This window comes from Psittacula echo, assembly GCF_963264785.1.
Source record: "Psittacula echo genome assembly, chromosome: 17".
NCBI classification, from domain to species: Eukaryota; Metazoa; Chordata; class Aves; order Psittaciformes; family Psittacidae; genus Psittacula; species Psittacula echo.
The window spans coordinates 4,690,218-4,709,410 of NC_137753.1; the positions used below are offsets into that span (position 1 = coordinate 4,690,218).

At 43.2% G+C, this 19,193-nt stretch overlaps 1 protein-coding gene across 1 annotated transcript in view; it reads left to right on the plus strand.

The window, feature by feature from the left end:
• Nucleotides 1-876: 876 nt before the first annotated feature.
• The window catches only part of RERE (arginine-glutamic acid dipeptide repeats), a gene marked incomplete at its 5' end in the record, with an annotated part of 151,609 nt that continues 133,292 nt past the window's right edge, over nt 877-19,193 (plus strand). Inside the window, one exon of the mRNA XM_080631358.1 lies at nt 877-1,201. Within this exon, the coding sequence (XP_080487484.1) occupies nt 877-1,201 (325 nt within the window). The remainder of the gene's footprint in view (nt 1,202-19,193) is intronic.

The window sequence follows — 19,193 nt, forward strand, 5'->3', positions numbered from 1 at the left end:
TAATATCCCATCTCCGTGTGCTGTGTTACAACCTTTCGTGCTTGCTTTACTGGTTTTTATCTGGGAAAGCAGATTTTGTTGGTGCACTTGTAACTACTGTGGCTTGGTTTCAATTCATTAATTCCTGTAATCTCTGGGTTACAGGTTAGCTCTATTTCTGGAATAGCAGGGTAGGGGCAAGCCTTTGGAACAGATTGGCCTGGAGGTGGCAGATGGCATCCTTTCCTCTGTACCAGCTTTATAGGGCAGCCGTCGTTAGTGGTGTGGAGATGTAGAACAAGGCAGCCATTTCCTAAGTGGTGTTTGCTTTGAGGCAGTAAAAGTTGTAGACTCCTCCTTTCTCGCCCTTATCCCTCCCTAAATACGTGTGGGGGTTTTCTGTTCACTTGGATGCTTCCTATTTAGCTTCAGCTCTAGAATCAGTGTTCTCAGGGAGCACTTCCTGTGCACGAAGTTGTTATATTTCTGTGGTGAACAAAATAATTCAGGAGCTGTGAGATCTTTGTGAGGATGGAGATAGCTTCAGCCGTTACACAGACACTTCTTAGGTTAGCATCTCCCTCCGTGCTTCAAAAGACCACCTTGCGTGTTAGTGCCTGGAGTTTTCCATACTGAATTGCTTTAGGATGTGGGGGTTTCTTTTGATTTTTAGTTCTTGCTTTCAGAAATGGAAAGAATTTTGAATATTAACATGAGCTTTTCCCCTCTTTCTTCCCTCCCATCCTTCAAGAACCTTTTTAAAACGCTGGGGTTGTTGGAGTGGTTGAATTTTTCCTGGATTTGAGTGAGAAATTCAGAAGACTGAAGCCCAGGCTCACTGTCTACCTTTCACGGAGGCCCAGCCGTGAGAGGACAGAAGAAGGCACGTGGCGAATCATGACAGCGGACAAAGAAAAAGACAAAGACAAAGAGAAGGACAGGGATAGAGACCGGGATAAGGAGCGAGACAAGAGAGACAAGGTAAGGGAGAGCGAGAACTCGCGTCCTCGGCGGAGCTGTACGTTGGAAGGAGGTGCCAAGAACTATGCGGAAAGTGACCACAGTGAAGATGAGGACAATGACAACAACAGTGCCACCACGGAGGAGTCCACAAAGAAGAGCAAAAAGAAACCACCCAAGAAGAAGTCCCGCTACGAGAGAACAGACAACGGTGAGATAACGTCCTTCATCACAGAGGATGATGTTGTGTACAGGCCTGGAGGTAAGAGGTTCTTATGTTTCCTTCGAGTCATTGTGCACCAGAGCTACCAATTAGTTGGCTGCAGCACACAGCAGAATGGGCTGTCTGTTCATTTACATGATGATTGTCCTAGGGGCACGTTGCCACTTCTCCATTGGAAGCACTAACATAGATACGCATGCAAAAGCTTTTGACTGTATCTTGTTATATCTGATTTGTTGGAATGAACTTGGCTCCTCTTTGAAAAAGAGGCACCTTTTTTCTCTCTCTCCTACATTAATTATCTGTGTAGCATGTGGCATCTCTGTCCCTGGGAATCTCAAAACTAAATTGCATGAAGCATGGAGTGCTTTGCTCCAGCTTTGAAACGAGTCCTGACCTGAGATTGAGACGGTCTGAGATAGAGATTTGACCAGGTGGTGTAGGGACCTTCCAACCTTTCTGACAAGCTTTTCTGTGAATCTGTGATTACTTTGTACAGCTCCTCTTCGGTTTGTGAAATATAAATTGGATGACTTAAGATCTTGTGCCTATTATGCCATTAGTTTCATTCCCTCATTAGTAGCTAGCTAATGGCCATGCACAGCAGCTTAACTATTGGTGAAAACAGTGTCAGCATCAGTGAGTATCTGGGATGCTGGGACAGAAGCAGAAGCTGGCAGCATGCTCTGGATGGCTTGGACATGCTGCTTAATTACTGCCAGGGTTTTTAGGGTCTCATTAAGGTCTCAAGATGTAACCTGTGGCTGCTGCCAGCTGCCTTCTTCCTCAAGGTGGAATTGTACTTGAAAACTACTCCTCAGCTACCTGCATTCCTCGTTTTTGAGTGAAAGCTTCAGCGTTCAACTATTAAAATGTTGACTGCAGTTGCTTGTTGCACCACAAAGGGATAGTTATGTTTGGTCTTCCTGTTCAAAGCACTGGCTTAAAGGCTCTGGTAGCTTTGTATTTCTTTTCTGTAGGAGTATTAATAGGAACACTGCTGGAGTAAAATAGAGATGGATTTGGCCTCAAAACCATGGGAACGAATGAGGTGAAATCTTTTGTGACTTCCATGAGGTGCTGTATATCTCAAGTACTAAAATGTCATTGTATGAGTACAGATGTAAGTGTGCTAAAGGCTCTCTCCAGTTGTAGGTGCTGTAAATGCTCTAAAATGCAGTTTTCTGTGTGGACATCATCAACTACAGATAGAGATGGGCTGAAATTTGAATGCTTAAAATATTACTCCACATCATTCCAAGACATGTTTTTCTCTTGGTCAGGGGACGGAGCTGAGTAATACTTGTTGCTTGAGCAGTAGCAATAGGGAGCCTGCAAATGCATCAGCTTTGGTGGCAATCGTTATTTTCCATATTAGAGGATGAAAAATAAGTTGGAATCTGTTAAGAGCAGCTGTTGTGTGGGCCCAGTGGAACAACGTGATACATGGGCTTTATTGCTAAAGGACTTTGCTTAAAATTAGAGGTGGAAATTCAGTTTGTGATTTCAGTTTTGTCCCATAGTAGAATGGAGAAGTATTTGCACTCCTTATGCAGTAGGTGCTTGGCGTACCTGTGGTGTGGCAGTACTTGGATAGAGGGGAATTTACACCACAGCAGGCATCAGTACTGTAGTGACACAGTTTGTACCTGTGCCAGATCAGTAACAAAGGAGGGGAGAGAGCCTGTAAATGCTGCTGGTGTGGGGAGAGCTTAGGTTGCTCCTGCTGTAGTTTTCATGAGAGTATCCATTCAGAGGAGCAGTCTGTACATAGACTGGCAGGAGCTTCAGTTATGGGTTGTACCTTCTGACCTGCCAGCAGTTGCGCACTGCCCGAGGTTCTGTTTATGGACTGAAATAGAAGTCAAGCCTCAATCACAGCACAGGCATGGAGATGTCAGAGATCCTGCATGCAGCAAAAGCTCTAAGTGCTGGCCAAGCACCACTTGGGTCTTACGGGACTTTAAGGAGCTCACATGGTTGGCTGTGTGGGAGAAGCATCTTCTCTAACACGTAACAAACTGATTGTGTTTTGGTGATGATGGCCGCAGAAGCAGGGATAAGTGAGCTAAGGAGTGATTCCTCCTTACATGAGGATTGTTTGGATGAGGTTGCATGGTCTGGGAAGGGATTTGAAAGCTGGTCTGTAAAGGATTTGAAAGACTAGTGCTAGTTTCAGGCTGCTTGTTTCCTTTTCTCTTTGCCCATCTTTCTGCACTGTTTGAGGAGACTTCGTTGCATCTGATCTGGAGGAGGTCATTTAGTGCAAGAAGGAAAGCCCTAGATCTTGTGATAACTGGGGTATTTGATACCTGTTTTGTACTGTAAAAATCTGCTTATTAAATGTCACGTGTTCTTAGTAGTAACTAGCGTAAGAGATGTACCCTGGCATTGAAACTTTGCTGTTCCCTTTGCAGTTCGTGCTTTTTAAACTTGCATCTGTTTCTCGTCTTCAGCTGCAGAGAGCAACAAGAACACACGTTGTAAGGTAGCTGCTTGTTGGAGGGACATGAGCCTAGCTTAAATACAGTTTCTAAAGAGTGAGATCACATTCCATATATTCTACAGCAATTTGAGCATCTATTACAGAAGAGAATCTTAGCCTGTGTCTTACGGCTAGGTTACTTACAGGGAGATGTATTTGTAGCTAAGAGTACACATGACATAAAATTTAAGAGGGATTAGGGGAATTTAATGAGACTTGCACAGTGAGGATTAGGGAGATGACCATTAAAGGTGGGTGCAGAACAGGCGGCTATCTTCAGCACACATCTTTTAGACTATAAGGAAGGGAAATCTTTTCAATTCAGTTCTTTCTCTGCAATCCTCTGATCTCATCTGGGTGATTGTTAAAGGTCTGTGTTTCCTTACTGCAAAGTCCTTGGTTAGAATCTCATTCTGTATTCACCCCATTGCTGCAGAGTACTTAATGCAACATTGAATAGAACATTTTTTTCCATGCAGAGCTTAGCAGCTATATTGAGTAATAGCAAATAAACTGTAAATAGATAATCAAGATTACTGGAATTGTTTCAAATGAAAGGTTACACTATATAGTTAGGCTATAAATGTTGTTCTTATGAATTTGCATAGATACCATGAATGTATGCATGGCTTTGAATGATGTATTAAAATTTATGGAGTAGAGCTTAGACAACACTGTGCAATTAATCTTCTCTACTTTGCTGGAATTGCACAGGCCTATCCTAAAAGCTTGTTAGCCCACTTCCCCATCTGTCCTCTTAGTTCCCACAACATCCCTCCCATTTCCTTCCAAATCCAGTCTGGGGGGGGTTGTTTTTCTTTTTCCTTGTAGTTCTTGCCTTGCTTTATTCAAAATGATTGATACTGTACTATAAAAATGAACTTACCACGTGTATTCAGATTTGCCAATAGGCTTCCTGGGCATAAGGGAAAGATAGTGTGAGATAGTTGCATTCAGACTGAGATATACTTTCCTCCTCTTAGATTCAGTCACGTTATTTAATGCTGAGTTGCCTTCCATTTCTAGTGCAGATTGATTCCCTTTCATGCCACTGCCTTTTGCCAAAATCCAGCACAGTCTGAAAGTTCCCCATACGGTTTGCGTGCCCGTGCAATATGCTTAGCACATGGCTTCTCGTTGGGTGTGCTCGGAAACTGGTGGCCTTGTGTTGTAGTGTGTTCCTTGCAGTTCTTCTTCTTTGATTGTCAGACTGTAAAGGGATTTGAATACTTTGATATTCTGCTGTGCAAACCAGACTTTGTAACTGCATCTGTTGTTTGGGTTAGACAATTGGTCTCTGTGTAGGATTTTCTCTATAGAAGAACTGAAGAGCTGTCAGTCAAACAGCTGGCAGTGGATTGTTCTGGACTTGAGGGGCTGAGATGCTTTGGGAACAGCTCCCCAGGCTTTTTCCAAGGCCTGTGCTGCTTCAAAGCCTGCTGAGTAATGCGGCAGCTTTTGCATAGGCCCTGCTTTTGGCTCGTGGTTAAGAGAATGACTTGCCTAGCTGGAAGAGGAGCCGTGTGATGGAAAACAATTAGTACTGGCAGTAACTTTAAATTCCTGGCCAGTGTAACGAAAGATGAAAGAGGCAGTGGTGATACTGCTCCAGAGAAGCTTTCCCCCCCCTCCCTGTTCTTGAGGGCAACAACTTGCTTCAGTCTCACAAGGATGTGACATGGAGCTATTTCTTGTGTATCTTCATCTTGTCCTCGAATATGGAGACTTTCTTTTCAATATCCCAGTAAATTGTTTCTGTGAAGTAAATGGGTTGAGATTCCGGAAGAAGTACATAGCTGAAATACCTGCATCAAAATGATAGGTGTTCATGTGGAAACTTCCACTGCTCTGTTCCTTTTTGTCCTCTGACCTCTTGCATACCTCTCTCGCTGGAGGAAGCTGCATGTTCCCTGTCCCTCTTCACCCTCTGTTCAACACGTCAGGATGGGGTATTACTACATTAAACCCACAGAACCTCATACTGAGGATATTGTTACTGCTGCGCAGACTGCTGTAATGCCTTCAGGATGGCACCTTGAGTGCTGGACTGGAAAAACAGTGTTGGATGGAAATCTTAAGTTGATTTGGAGCCTGAGGAAAGCAGCTGAGGTGTTACCTGGAGATGAGGACAATATTGTTTGCTTCACCTACGTAGAAACATTTAAAAGGATCTGTGGGAATTAAAAGGATTTATGAGGATCTGTTTCTACGGTGACATCTGTAGCTGTATAAACAGCACATCAGCAAGAAGAATCCACATGAGGTAACACAAGGTGAAACGCTTCTGCAGGGAGTGGAGTGCGTTACAGGACTCATCGTTTCCTAGCAAATTGCCTTGGAACAGCTTACATGGGAGCCTCTGTTCTAGGTGTTTGAAGATGGGTGTGAAGCTGGAAGAGGTGCAGAGTCTTAGATACAGAAAGTGTGGTTTGATGTGGTGCAGGGAGAGAGGTAGAATTAGCTTGATGTGGATCCTGGAACATCTGACAAAGCAGAGATTGAGATGAGCTCTTAGGCAGAAGCTCTTCCCTGTGAGGGTGCTGAGGCGCTGGCCCAGGGTGCCCAGAGAAGCTGTGGCTGCCCCATCCCTGGCAGTGTTCAAGGCCAGGTTGGACACAGGGGCTTGGAGCAAGCTGCTCTAGTGGAAGGGGTCCCTGCCTGGATGAGCTTTAAGGCCCCTTCCCAGCCAAATCATTATGTTCTGTTCTATGATAGAAAAAAATAGGAATGAGTCCCTGCCACTTTGGGGTGTTTTGGGCAAACACTGCTCAGGACAGCTATTGGACTTTTAGATTTAGTTACCTTTTTTAAGGCGTAGGAAATGACTGTCACTGGGTGACAGTGAGCTACTGCTGCTGAAAATATAACTTGAGACAAGTACTAACTTTCCTGGATACACAGGTTGATGTCACTTCACAGTGGTGTTAGCTTTCTGTCCCCGAGTGCTGTTTAGGAGCTATTGTTGCCCCATAAGCTGTTACCTGGACAGACATCAGAAGAGGAGAGAGACTGAATTTGCAGGTCAGATGTACTGTGGTGAAATACTGTTGCCCAGTCCTCACCAAAGGTTTCAACCTGAGATCTTTCTTTTCACTTCCGTATGTTGTGTGATTATAGAGCACAGGGTGGTTTTTCTAAGGGAGCTCTTCCTAAGCTGTGGAATAGTTTGTAGTCTTCATTGGCTCAGATTTGAAGCCTGCAGGTGCTGGGTTATTGCACCATCACTGTGAGAAGTTGGTGGGTCATCATCTGTGTGAATCCGCAGCCCTGGCATCTAAGTATCCTCTGGAGCGTGTCGCATAGAGTTCCAGTCACATTGGAAGCCTGAGGTCTGGCTGCGCTGAGATTTCCTCTAGCTATCCTAAAATCCACTTTCAATTTGGTTAGCTAGCATGTAGCTTTGAATTATTGATAAGTATTATTACTTCTAAATTTCTAAGCTTCAGTTTCTGCTGGTGTAATTAATTGTTGGAAGTCCCCTTTATTATAACTGTGCTGAGTTGTTTTGCGCTGTTGGAACTGAGGAAACTGCTGAAATGGTTGTTTTAATCTAAAAACCTCCATCAGCTTTGTAAAAGCATATAAATAAAAGCTAAACCCAAGTGCTTCCTCCCTCTATTTACTCTGTTAATAAGTGGTGCACTGGTATTGGGGTGGAATGTTGGTGAAATTGAAATGCAGGGATTTGACTCCTGCTCTGACAGTGATTGGCTTCTGTTTGACATTGACCCATGTGTTTGTCATACTTCCAGATGCTGCCCTTCTATTGATTCTGACAGCTTTGCTGGCTGAGGAAGGTGGCCATGGCACAATTAAATACAAAGATATGTATAATATGGACCCTAATTTTTCTGTAGACATGGGAGTTCTGGCAGGTGATTTTCAGGCTGCTAGGAAGTTGATGGGCAGGGGAGTTATATCTGTTCTGGGATGCTTTAAAACATGAGTTTTCTGCTTGGGCAGAAGGAAGAAATGCAAGGAAAGGGCTTTTCCAGGTGTACATTTGAATTTTAGGAGGGTTTTGGCCAGACTCTTGTTTTCTGCCCACGTTGCATGGATTGACCAATGGGTATTTTCACGTATGTGTGGTCTTCCCTCAGAAGCTTCATAGCTGAAATGAAGCTGTGTTCTAACGTGATGCACTCCCTATTTCCCCCCTTCATTTGACTGTCTGTTGCCATCGTGACACTAGATCATGGAAATAATCAGCTATTCAGTGACAGACTCTCAGCTGCTGTAAACAGGAATAACCTCAGGAGCTGCTTCGTGTGTTTGTGAGAGTTCTCCTAATTTTCACACTTAAACCACTGTGTTTTCAGCCTTTCTGCGTATGTGAATAGTGGTGAGGGAAACTTGTAACTATCTCTATTTAGAAGAGATTATCTTTAAGACTTCTGTTTCAATGGAAACAAATATGTTCTTGATCCATTCCTCCTTTAGAAGTGGAGGGGAATAGAGAAAAGGCCTGGATTAGTAGGTGAGTCTTAAAACATGTCAGGAGGGGTAGCAACATGTATAAAAACACTTAAAAGGCATAAAAGCATCACAGAAGGATTTTCTTTGCAGTTGATTGACGTCTGTAGAGAACTGTTTTGACATGCAGCTGAAATCTGTGTTAGTATTGTTCTGTATGATTGGATGTAACAGCAGTTGTAATTAGATTTTATTCTTAGGATTAGAGAGGTGATGAAGAGCATGGTTTTGAAAGATCAGGTGAATAATACGGAGAGTAGAAAACAATTAAGGCTGCAAGACAGCACACACTGACACCTTCACTAATAACTCATTTTCCATATATGTGCTGTTAGCGTTAGCAGTAAACAGAAGGTGAATTGGAGAGGAAGCAAAGAGACGATGCATTTACTAAGATCCCATTTACTCTAAATGTGGCAGGCGTTGCTCTGTATATGGGCAGCTGTTGCTGCTTGACAGATGGAGTCTTAAGTGCAGATCAGGGTTGATCTAGCAAATGGATTCCTCTGGCTTTGTTTGGCTCTGGCTATAAATCATGAAGAGCGATGCTGAGGAGGGGAGCGTACTGAGGGGTGGGGGCTTTGTGTCTGGGACTGGGGATGTTGCTTACCCAGTGTTGGTCTAACAGGGAAGGTTTTCTATTGCCTTTGTTATTGCACGGAGTTGTGATAGTGTTTTCGTAACAGATGAGTTGTGCAAGTGGAGAGTTTTAGATAAGGCTTCCTCTATAAGGATGCTGTTAATGCTTTATCTGCGAGTCATCCTCTGTTCCATCACAACAAAACGTGGCTCGGTAACAGAAGGAGCTTCTACCAGTGACTGCTGTAATGAGGTATTCCTAAAAGCAATGTGGATGATGTGAATTCCATGGAGTAAATGAACTCCACAACTTGTTCCCTGAGAAGCTTGTGATGCAAAATAAAACCACCTTGCCAAGCTGGAGGGTTTGGGAGCTGTTACAGGGTGACTGTGAAACATTACATGGACACCTTATTGACACGCTATTTATGTGCCTGTTACTACAATAGCTATAGTTGAAAATCCGTGGTTTCACTACCATAGCTAACTGGAACACAGATGTGAGCAGCACTGCAGGCTGCATTAGGGCATTATTTTTGCAGAGGATGAATGTAGAAAGATTGTAACCTAACCAAAAGTAATCCTTTGTGGGGTGCAGGATGCCATGATGAAAGCAGGATCTATATAGAATCATAGAATGGTTTGGGTTGGAAAGGACCTTAAGATGATCCAGTTCCAACCCCCTGCCATGGGCAGGGACAGCTCACGCTAGACCGTGTTGCCAATGAGGCAAATGGGAATTTTGAAGTAAAAACTATGGGAAAATTGAACTAAGGGGAAGGCATTCCTTGAAATAGTGGTTTTCAAAGAGTGAAAGTGGAGTTTGTGGCTTTAGTGATTTTAAGGCCTGACAAATGTCAATGTATTTCAACTGGATTAGTGTGAACCTGTAGGGTTGGAATTTACCAGCCCTTTTTCTCACTCAGTGGAAGTGGTCACGTCCTTCATTGACAATCAGATAAAAGAGCGATTGGTCAACGACAGTGACAACACCTCTGTATGCAGTAAACTCGATTCTCATTTTAGCTTCTATACCAGGGCCAATGGTACACTTTGCTGTGCAGCGCAGCGGTTTGCTTGATGCCAGGTGATTGCTTTAGCTGCTATCTGGAGGTATTTCAGATGAATTGGGAGAGGAAGGCAGTGAAATGTTATCTGTCAGTGTTGGTCCTGGGACTAACCTTTGCTCCTTCATTCTGGAATACAGGTTTTGTGAGCATATCTTGTATTCGTGAGGGGACGGAGGATGAATGTTCATAGGGGAGGGAGGTGTTTCTCTCCAGGGTTGATGCTCAGTGCTGTGTGTAAGCAGGCCAAGTGGAGAGTGTGTGTTCAAGTGAGACTTTGCTTTATATCATCAGCTTTCCACGTGGAATAGAAAATGAAAGAGGTTAAATACAACTTGAGAATTGATGAAAATAAATTCTCCTTTGAAAGTTATCTCCATGTTCATGTTACTGCTTGATGGACCACACTGGTCATGTATTTATGTCTGCAATTGGATATCCTTTAGCTGCCTATTGAATTACCTTTTTCCCCTGTCAGATCATAAATTTTGGGCAACCCATTTGGGTTTCCTTTTGTCCTAAAGAGATGGTTTTGTATAAAGAGCATCTGGTAGAAGAGCATGTGTTGCTTTAAAGCAGCATCTCAAGTAAATTAAGCTACAAATGGAAAGATGTCTGCTTTGTTTCAGCAAGGGCAGGAAGAACAGGTCTATCTGGTAGTCTTCAAAGTCCAGAATGTGTTATGGATGCTTATACCACAAGCAGGAGAGAGGTATTTAAGGCAAGAAAGGATCAGAAACCCTGCTGTAAAAGGAGTGGCTAGATGTACATAAAAGCTGATAGAGATGTAAAGCTTTTTTCAGTTGCATTGTTTGTTTAGCAAAGAAAGATACCTAAATGTGTTGAAAACAAAGTAAAACCACTTCTGCTGTCAGATCGGCTTTCACCTGCTGCACTCGTTTGCTCTGTATAAAAGGCATCTTGGAGCTATTTGCAAGTTTAATAGGAAAATGGTTTTTGTTGCAGAAAATACATATTGATCTCTTTAGATACAGCCATTTCTTCAGTGCTGCTAGGTATTTGCAGGTAGGTGGATATCAGGTTAACAGACAATAGGGAGCTTGCTGGGAGCGTATTTGCATCACAGCAGGCTTTGAGGCAACAGACTGCAGCTTGAAATACAGTATCCTGTGAAAATCATCCTCAAGTGACACATTTAGCTTTCCCCTTTTGAACATGGGTTTCTGTTCAGGGCTGCACCAACAACTTACAAAATGGATTATCCTCTATCCCTTTGTCTAATTGGGAAGAGGAGGTGATGGGCCAGTGAGTAGGGAAATAGCCATGGCTGTAATTTCTAGTTGAGGGCTACACAAATAAAGCCCATCCATATTTTGATGGGGGATTGCAGTGTGCTGCACTTGAATTATCAAAAGGGCAGCTCAGGGAGAGAAGTTAAGCAACCATTTGATGTTTGCGGTGGGCTTGGGAATAGAAGAGATCTCTCTTCCAAGTCCTCTTGGTGTGCTTGTTTTGCCTGCGAGAGCATGGAGTTAGAATTACATGGTCCAATAGAACTTCTGAAACTCAGTGCCATGTAAAGATGCCAGTTTTCAAATGCAGTACAGCTTCATAGGCCAGCTCCGGATTCCTTCTAATGCCACCATGGACTCACTGCTAAAGCTTGGGAAACACAAGTGAATGGAGAGTGCATGAGAAGATTGATTCTGTATCTCAAGTGATACACAATCTTGATCCTTTAATCTCTTCAGATTTTCATGTATATTGGCCAATTGCATGCCCTATTTGAAGACATTGTGGGTGTTTTTCAGTTGATTTAATCTTCTTCTGTTGGTTTCTTAAGGCTTATTATTAATGCTTGTGTTGAAGGCTCGGAAAGCATCCATAGCTGTTGTTCCAGTGTGTTGCAATGAAGGACTTTTACTATGGGGGGGGGAAGCTAAGGCTATCTAAATTAGGTGAGGTCATGTAGCGATGTGGTACCTTTGTGGTGCTGCTCAGCTTTAATGTCTTCCACAGTGCGTTAAAAATGAGTGTCCATGAGGAAATGCATCCAGCTCTGGTTTGAGACAGGCATTTGTAAAATACCAGGAAAAGCGCTTGGAGCAGTTTACTGCACCCTTAAAAGATCAGAAAAGACCATTTTAAATGGCATACATGCAGTAAAGCTTATCTGTTGCTGAAGGAGCTCTTAGACTGATCATTTAATTACTTCTTTTTAGTGGCCTGCATTCTTATTCCTACCCCTCCTCCCTTTTCCTGTGTTTCATTGACAAAGGAAACCACTTCTAAGCCAGGAGGATACCCCGTGATGAGTTAGTGCCTGAGCATCTCCAGTGCCTTTGCTTTCAGGGGCGTTTCAGCACTCCTTTCTGTAAGGAAACCTTTGCTTTGTGTCAGAATTGTTGACAGGTTATGTCTGAATGCACCTTGGAAGAACTGTTCAGTGTTGTGGGCATGCAGGAGAAGTGCAGGGAAGTAATCGGTGTGGGAGATGATGTAGCTGGGTGCCTGAGCTGCAGAACAGTTGCCTTTATGAAACTGGGAGCTGCAGACTACAATTAGCTGTCATTAATTTTGTTGAAGAGAAATATGTTCCATTTATTGTACAATCAGGAGCCAGGCTTGAATGAGTTTCAATAGATGAAATCTAAATTATACTGACAGTCCATTAAACAGCAGCAAAACCCCTTAAAGAAAATGGATTCGCTGTGATACCAGTTTATAATAAAATCATTTGCCAAAGAAGAACTCCAGTCCAGGCACTGGGAATACTCCTGTGAGTTTCAAATGAACACAGTAAATTGGTTGAACCATTTATTGCAGAGCAGGGCTGTAGCACATTGTTTTCTGACAAGGAGCCAGCAGTGTTGCTTGAAATCTGCTCAGCAGGCAGTGACACTAAAAGATCAGGCCAGCAATTTGTTTGTTATCAGCCATATGGGGGGAAGAGAGGCAAGTGTATGGCTCCCTACCTGGCAGTGGGATTATTCTTCCAGTTAAAACCATGTGTTTGTCATTCCCAGTGCATTCCACCCTGTGTTTCTACCTTGGTTACTAAACCATCATCCCAAGTGTATCGCTGTTAGGTACAGTTGAAGGTTTGTTTCCATTATTGACCTTTGTTTCTGAGGGATTGGTAGCTTTCCTGTGGTTGGAAACCAGGCAAGTTCAGATTTCAATGTTTAGAATTCATTGATTGTTGCAAATGCATATACAAATATACCTTTCATTTGGAAGGTATTGCTTGGTTACTAATCGGCTGTAACTGCTAATAATAGTGCTCCTAATCATATTTAACTGCTGTGGGAGGTGGTGGTGAAGGCTGGTGGCATCCAACTACTTGAGCCATAGAAATAAAGAGCTCTGCTACTTGGGGTTCCCACTAGTTTTGGCTTGGGCAGAGGTATTTGGAGAGAACAGAATTGCCTCCTTGTGCTTCACTGGTTGGCAGAGGGCACAAGGACAAGGAAACCCTTTAATTTTAGCCACTGGAATGGAGGACTGTAAATACCCTTAAATTCTGGGGTGCAAATATCCTGTCATTATTTGCCTATCCCACAACTTGTATTCAGGATATACACATAAACATGTGAAGAGTATCTGTCTCCCTCTCAAGTCCTTATATATACGACTCTGTAAGCTCTATAAATAAAATTCTCTGTCTCTCAAGGAATTGGGGTCAATCTTGATAAACAGTTGGAGTTTCTTATCCTCCTTTATTTTACATCTGGGATGGTTGTGATGAAACAAACCTGGTTTGCAGGGCTTGCCTGGATGCTTCCTTTTACAGCTTCCCAGCTGCGTCATAGAAATCTCTGCTGTGGTCTGACTGAACCTACAGATTCAATGAGGGTGTTGGGATAGGTTCTGTCTATATGGAGTTAGAAGGGGTAGGTGGAAGCAGGAGTGCACGTTTGCTGCAGGGGTATTTACACCTGAAGTATGGTTTGTAGCACACGGATGGGATGGTTGAATATCGAGCACATGTAATTACTGGTTACATGAGCCTGGTGATTCAGCTGCTTGGTTGTGACAAGGTAAGAGTTGATGTATGGGGGGTTTTATGCATCTGGCGTATTGCTTTTCATAACCTATAACATAGACTATATGAAGGAAAGCAAAATAAGGGGAAGAATGTGTAATCCAGTAGGATACTGGGCTGTCAAAGCTGGGAAGTGCATGTATATTGGAATTCCAGTTGCTTATAGCAACACTGAGAACTGAGCTTGTGACAACGGTGGGGGGTCATAGGCAATTCCTTGACAATGGCTTTCAAGGAGTATCTTCCCTGTGGAAGTACAGCGCTCTGCGGAGAGCCCGAGGCTTTGTTTCTTGGATGATGCATGAACATAAAAGGATTGTAATTGTGAAGATGGTTACTCCATAAACTGCAGCATTTAAGCTGATAGAGGTTCATGTGTTCAGAAAATTGAGGTGGTTGCATTATTTTTTTTCCTCCAGAAGATCTTTAAGGCCATTTATTGAAGCTCTAATTTTAAAAGCAGCTTTTAGTGTGGGAATATTAATGTAACCCTTCAGAAGTAGGGCACATCTGGTGAATATCGCAAGCCCAAAGGCGTAATGACTCTGTACCATGTGTCGTAGAAATACTTCATCTCCAGTGGGACGTTTTACACGAAATGGGAAAGTAAGCAAATGCACTTGAGGTTGGAGCCAGGCGGTGAATCCCACTGTGCAGGCAGCTTGGTTTCTGGGCTTAGTTGGCCATTGTAGAGGCGAAGGTTATGGAAAGACCCTTTATTTATACTTACATATCTGTATGGCAGTGTAGGTAATCAGGCATCTCATTTTCTGTTAGCGGTACGATTCTGTCTGTAAAGGGCATGAAGAGCTTTGCTTAACAAAACACATCCTTTAAGTTAAATTTTCCTCTATGCGGATGATGGAGAAGCCAACACAGGGTGTAGTTGTTGGTGTAATAAGGACTAGGAGAGGAAAAAATGGGAAGGGAAGGAGACTGAAGGGTTTGGAGGCAGACAGGATACAGGCTAAGGAAAGTACTTAAAGGTTATTACTGCCTTGCAAGTTAAAGGGAAGAGGGAGAAGGGGAGTAGAGGAATGATGGTGGTGCAGTGTGCATAGTGTGATTAACTGGGGCTTGTTGGCAAGGCCTCTTGTGAGGCTGGATTTGAGTCAGATGGGGTTTGGAGAGAGGCTGTCCTAGAACAGAGAAGAGCAAGCACTGTGGTGGTAGTAGTTGGTGAGGATCTGCTGGCGTTCTGGATTGTTCTGCTTTGTATCTTAGAATCATAGACTCAGAGTAGTTAGGGTTGGAAAGGACCTTAAGATCATCCAGTTCCAACCCCCCTGCCATGGGCAGGGACACCCCACACTAAACCATGGCACCCAAGGCCTCATCCAACCTGGCCTTGAACACCACCAGGGATTGAGCATTCACAACCTCCCTGGGCAACCCATTCCAGTGCCTCACCACCCTCACAGTAAAGAATTTCCTCCTTATATCCAATCTAAACTTCCCCTGTTTCAGTTTGAACCCGTTAGCCCTTGTCCTCTCACTACAGTCCCTGATGAAGAGTCCCTCCCCAGCATCCTTGTAGGCCCCCTTCAGATACTGGAAGGCTGCTATGAGGTCTCCATGCAGCCTTCTCCAGGCTGGTTTTTGTTGGGCTTTTTGAGTAGAAAGGATTGAATGTTAACCTTAGTGGAAACCATTATCAGTATTGCAGGGACAAATAGATGTCTGAAACACCCCTGTATTGTGAATGCCTTTCTAGACTAATAGCTGTTTAACTGACCAGAACTTCTTCCAGGTGTCTGAAGGGAGAATGAGTTTGTGCTCATTGTGTTTTAGGCTGACAAACAGCCTCAGGCTTCAGACTTCTATTTAGTGTGAGGAGAGAACACGCCACTCAGTTGCTATAAACCTGCTGAGCAGCAGAAGAATTCAGAAGCAAGGGAACTTTCAAGGCTCGATTTGATGGGTCCTTGAGCACCCTGCTCTAGTGGAAGTGTCCCTGCTCGGGGCAGGGGTTGGAACTGGCTGAGCTTTAAGGTCCCTTCCAACCCAAACCATCCTGTGTTCTCTGAACTTGTTTGTGTGAGGAGCGCCTTTATTTAGTGATATTTTAAGTATTTTAGTTGTTTCTTTATGACAAATGCAGCATCTTTTGTAGATGTCCCAAGTAATAGAGGCTTGGACACAAGCAGCCTGAGCAATAGGGGTGAGAATTGATTGCGGTTGTCAAGTCTATGCAGAAGTTCTGTGCAGCCATATAGAGCTAAAAGTGTTCCAGAAGTTTGGGATGGGTGAGGAAAAAAAGGTGTAATAGCACATTCCAGTGGGCTAAGGATAAGGATTGGCTGCTTCCAACCCTAACCATCCTATGATACTGTGTTTTTCATGGATGTCTCATCTATGCAGGTGTGTTACGTTAGGAAAATGAAACAGTGTTTGTTCGCTCGGGTCCACATTGAAGCTGTTCTTCCAAATAATGGGCTTGTATTTTGATTTTCTGGTGAATGAGAGTGCTTGCTCTGTATGGAGTCTTTTGAATGGCTGATGTGAATGCATCCACAAGTGTTCTCCTGCTGGCATTTCTCCACTTTCTAGCCTTCACGGCGTAGCTTTGCACCTGGATTAACTTGTTTTCTTATCCGTATGGCCTCTGTTGCTTTGGAGACATCTTCACTGGGTGTCATCTTTGTTTTAAATCTCGGCAGGCAGCCAGCAGTGCCTCGCTTAAATGCAATATACTGGTGAGTCAACATGCTTGCTTTATCTATAGGAGATGCCAGATTCTCTTGCCTTTGTGGCAGCCATTTCAGAGGGATGCTTAGCTCTTTATGCTGTGTGCTGTCTGATAACGCTCTGAAAATGAGGCTTGTAGAACAGAGATATTAGGAATAAAAGCTTGGAAGTTGTGTTCTTTGCTGTATCTGAAATCGTGTAGCTTTTTATGCAGCTTTCCCAGTGAGTCCTGGAAAAAATTCCTGCAAAGAAGTGATGGAGCATTGTGTAAATGGATGATTCACCTGGGATACTGAGCAGTTGGTTTGAGTGAGTCTAGATGGATAGATCAGCCAGGGAAATGTGGGATAACAAGTACAGGAGTACTTTGATATGGTTAAATTGCTATAGCTTCTGAATAAACTGGATTGAATCAGACTGCAACAGTGCAGAGAGGTGAAGAGGATGCCTTTGGTGTAAGGTAGTTCAGAGGCTTGCATCCCAAGGGAGACTGACAGTGGGATTACCAGGGTTATGGATGAAAAGTGCTATATAAGCGTGAGTTACAAGGCAAATAGATATTGTTCTGGGGTTGATGGCTGATTTACAAGTATGACATTTCAAGCTTTTAAAACGTGCATATGTGAGTGTTGCCACAGCTGCTATATCCTGGCTAAGAAATACACCATTTGATACTGATACTATGGAAAAGGCAAGTCATATTTGAACTAAATGGGCATTCTTCTTGATTCTGCAGAGACACTGGAGAATGCTATAATAAAACTGCTTATTGTTATTTTGTTACTAAGAAAGAAAACAAGATTTTACTGCATTTTATATCCATGAAGCTTCTCTTTCTCTTGAGACTCCTGGTGCAAGCCATTTGGTTCATCACTTTATTGATAGCGGAAATGTGCAGCATAAAATCCTAGAATGGGTTGGGTTGGAAGGGCCCTGCTGTTAAGTACATTCCTTCTGTATGCTCAGAGAGGAGCTTTACTGATGAGAATTAAAGTTATGATTTTGTATTAATCCACATTCTTATCCTGTGTCTGACTTGTGCTATGAAATAAGCAATAGGTTTTCAGCTTAAAAAGAAAGCTGTTTCGTCAAGCTCGTTTGACTTTATCAAGTGCTGTCTCAAAGTGATTAACAGTGCAATTTGTGATAGATAGGGAACGGTGTGGTGAAGAAGCCTGCTTTACAAATAGCGCTGCAGGTAGAAATGTGACAGTTGGATTTAAAGGCTTTGCTTCAGATGGTTACTATGGCTCTGTGATAAACCACCAAGAAGTGACTCCTTGTGTGGGTGCCATGTGCAAGCATTTGGAAGGGTGCAAATGCTCTCATTGAAGTCACATCGCAGCTGCTCTTCATCACTCAGCCCTCAGGTTGTGCTTTAGGCATTGGATGGGAGATGCTCCTGAGCAGGTCATCTGTCCTGTGAGCCTGTGCTTCATGGATTTAGCCTTTTAGTTCAAGGGATTGTCTAATCTGTTCACAACCAGTGGGATTTGTGCTGAACTGATTTTTATTGCGGTGAAGATGGTCTGTTTTAAAAGCCCCTGATACTTGAGTTCTCACAGCAAGGTTTTAGTGACAGTTGAAATGATTGCTTTTAGCTGTTTGCTGGCCTTTGTATTCTCTGGGGTTTTCGACCGCAGTGCTTGTCATGTGAAGAGTTTCTTTCCTTCTTCAAAGCAGTCTTTGTTCAGCAGAAGTCCACGGTGACCTGCTTGACTCTGATACTTCCATGCTCTGACCCGAACCACCTAACAACCAGCCTAGTTGAAATCATGAGTCAGTCTAACTGAGAAACACCTGTGCCACATGTAAAATCAGACACAACCATGTGATTCTGGCATATATATTGTTCAAGTGCTAGACATATGAAAGGCCTGGCCCTTTTCCAGCTTGGTTGATGGAGATACCAAGACTCCTCCTGCTCTTCTGATAGTCCTAAGGTAGTGCTACTGAACAGTGGCTAAGCTTCTTTTCAGTTAATCTTTGAGTTCTTCTCAGTGGTGAGAGGATTCCTGAGTACAGGTTGGGTTTGAAATGCTTAATGAAGGGTTTCTTTTCTCTTTCAGGAGGAAGATGTTTTATTGCTATAAACAATGCCAGTGCTTCCTTAGGAAAGCTCTTTGTGGAGCATGAGAACTAGAAAATGTCTTGAACAACCTGTAGATTTTCCAAGACGTGAAGCAGGGTATTAGCTGTGTTTTGAAACATGTATTATGAAACTCAGTTGTCAGAGTTTTTCTGTAGAAATCAAAGGAGAATGATTCATACAATAGCTGGTGTGCTTTGTACCTGCTGTCTGCTGAATAGCAGTTACCTGTCAGAATATAAAAGGAGAACACAATGACTGTCCTTTATTTGTTTGGCTTTGCAAGGAGCATCTTTGCCTCCTAGCAATCTGTGTGTGAATTTCTGATTTCTAAAGTCATTATCATTAATCAGGCTCTTCTTTCCCACCCTTGCTGCAATCTTATTCTGAGGCACTGCTTTTGTTGGGGTTATTGCCAAGGCTGTTTTTCATACAGCAGACCTTCTTGAACAGCAGCCTGGTAGAGTCCAGTTGTCAAAAGCAAACAAGTAATTACTCGGTTTCTGTCATGTCAAATGTAACTTGAGAAAGCCCAGTCTCTCCCTGATGTAATTGTGATTTAGTTCCCTGCATTTCATCTCTGCTTGGTTGTCTTGGTTTTCGTCACAGTTAGAGGAGAAAATATGTTGGTGCTCAGTTCTTAA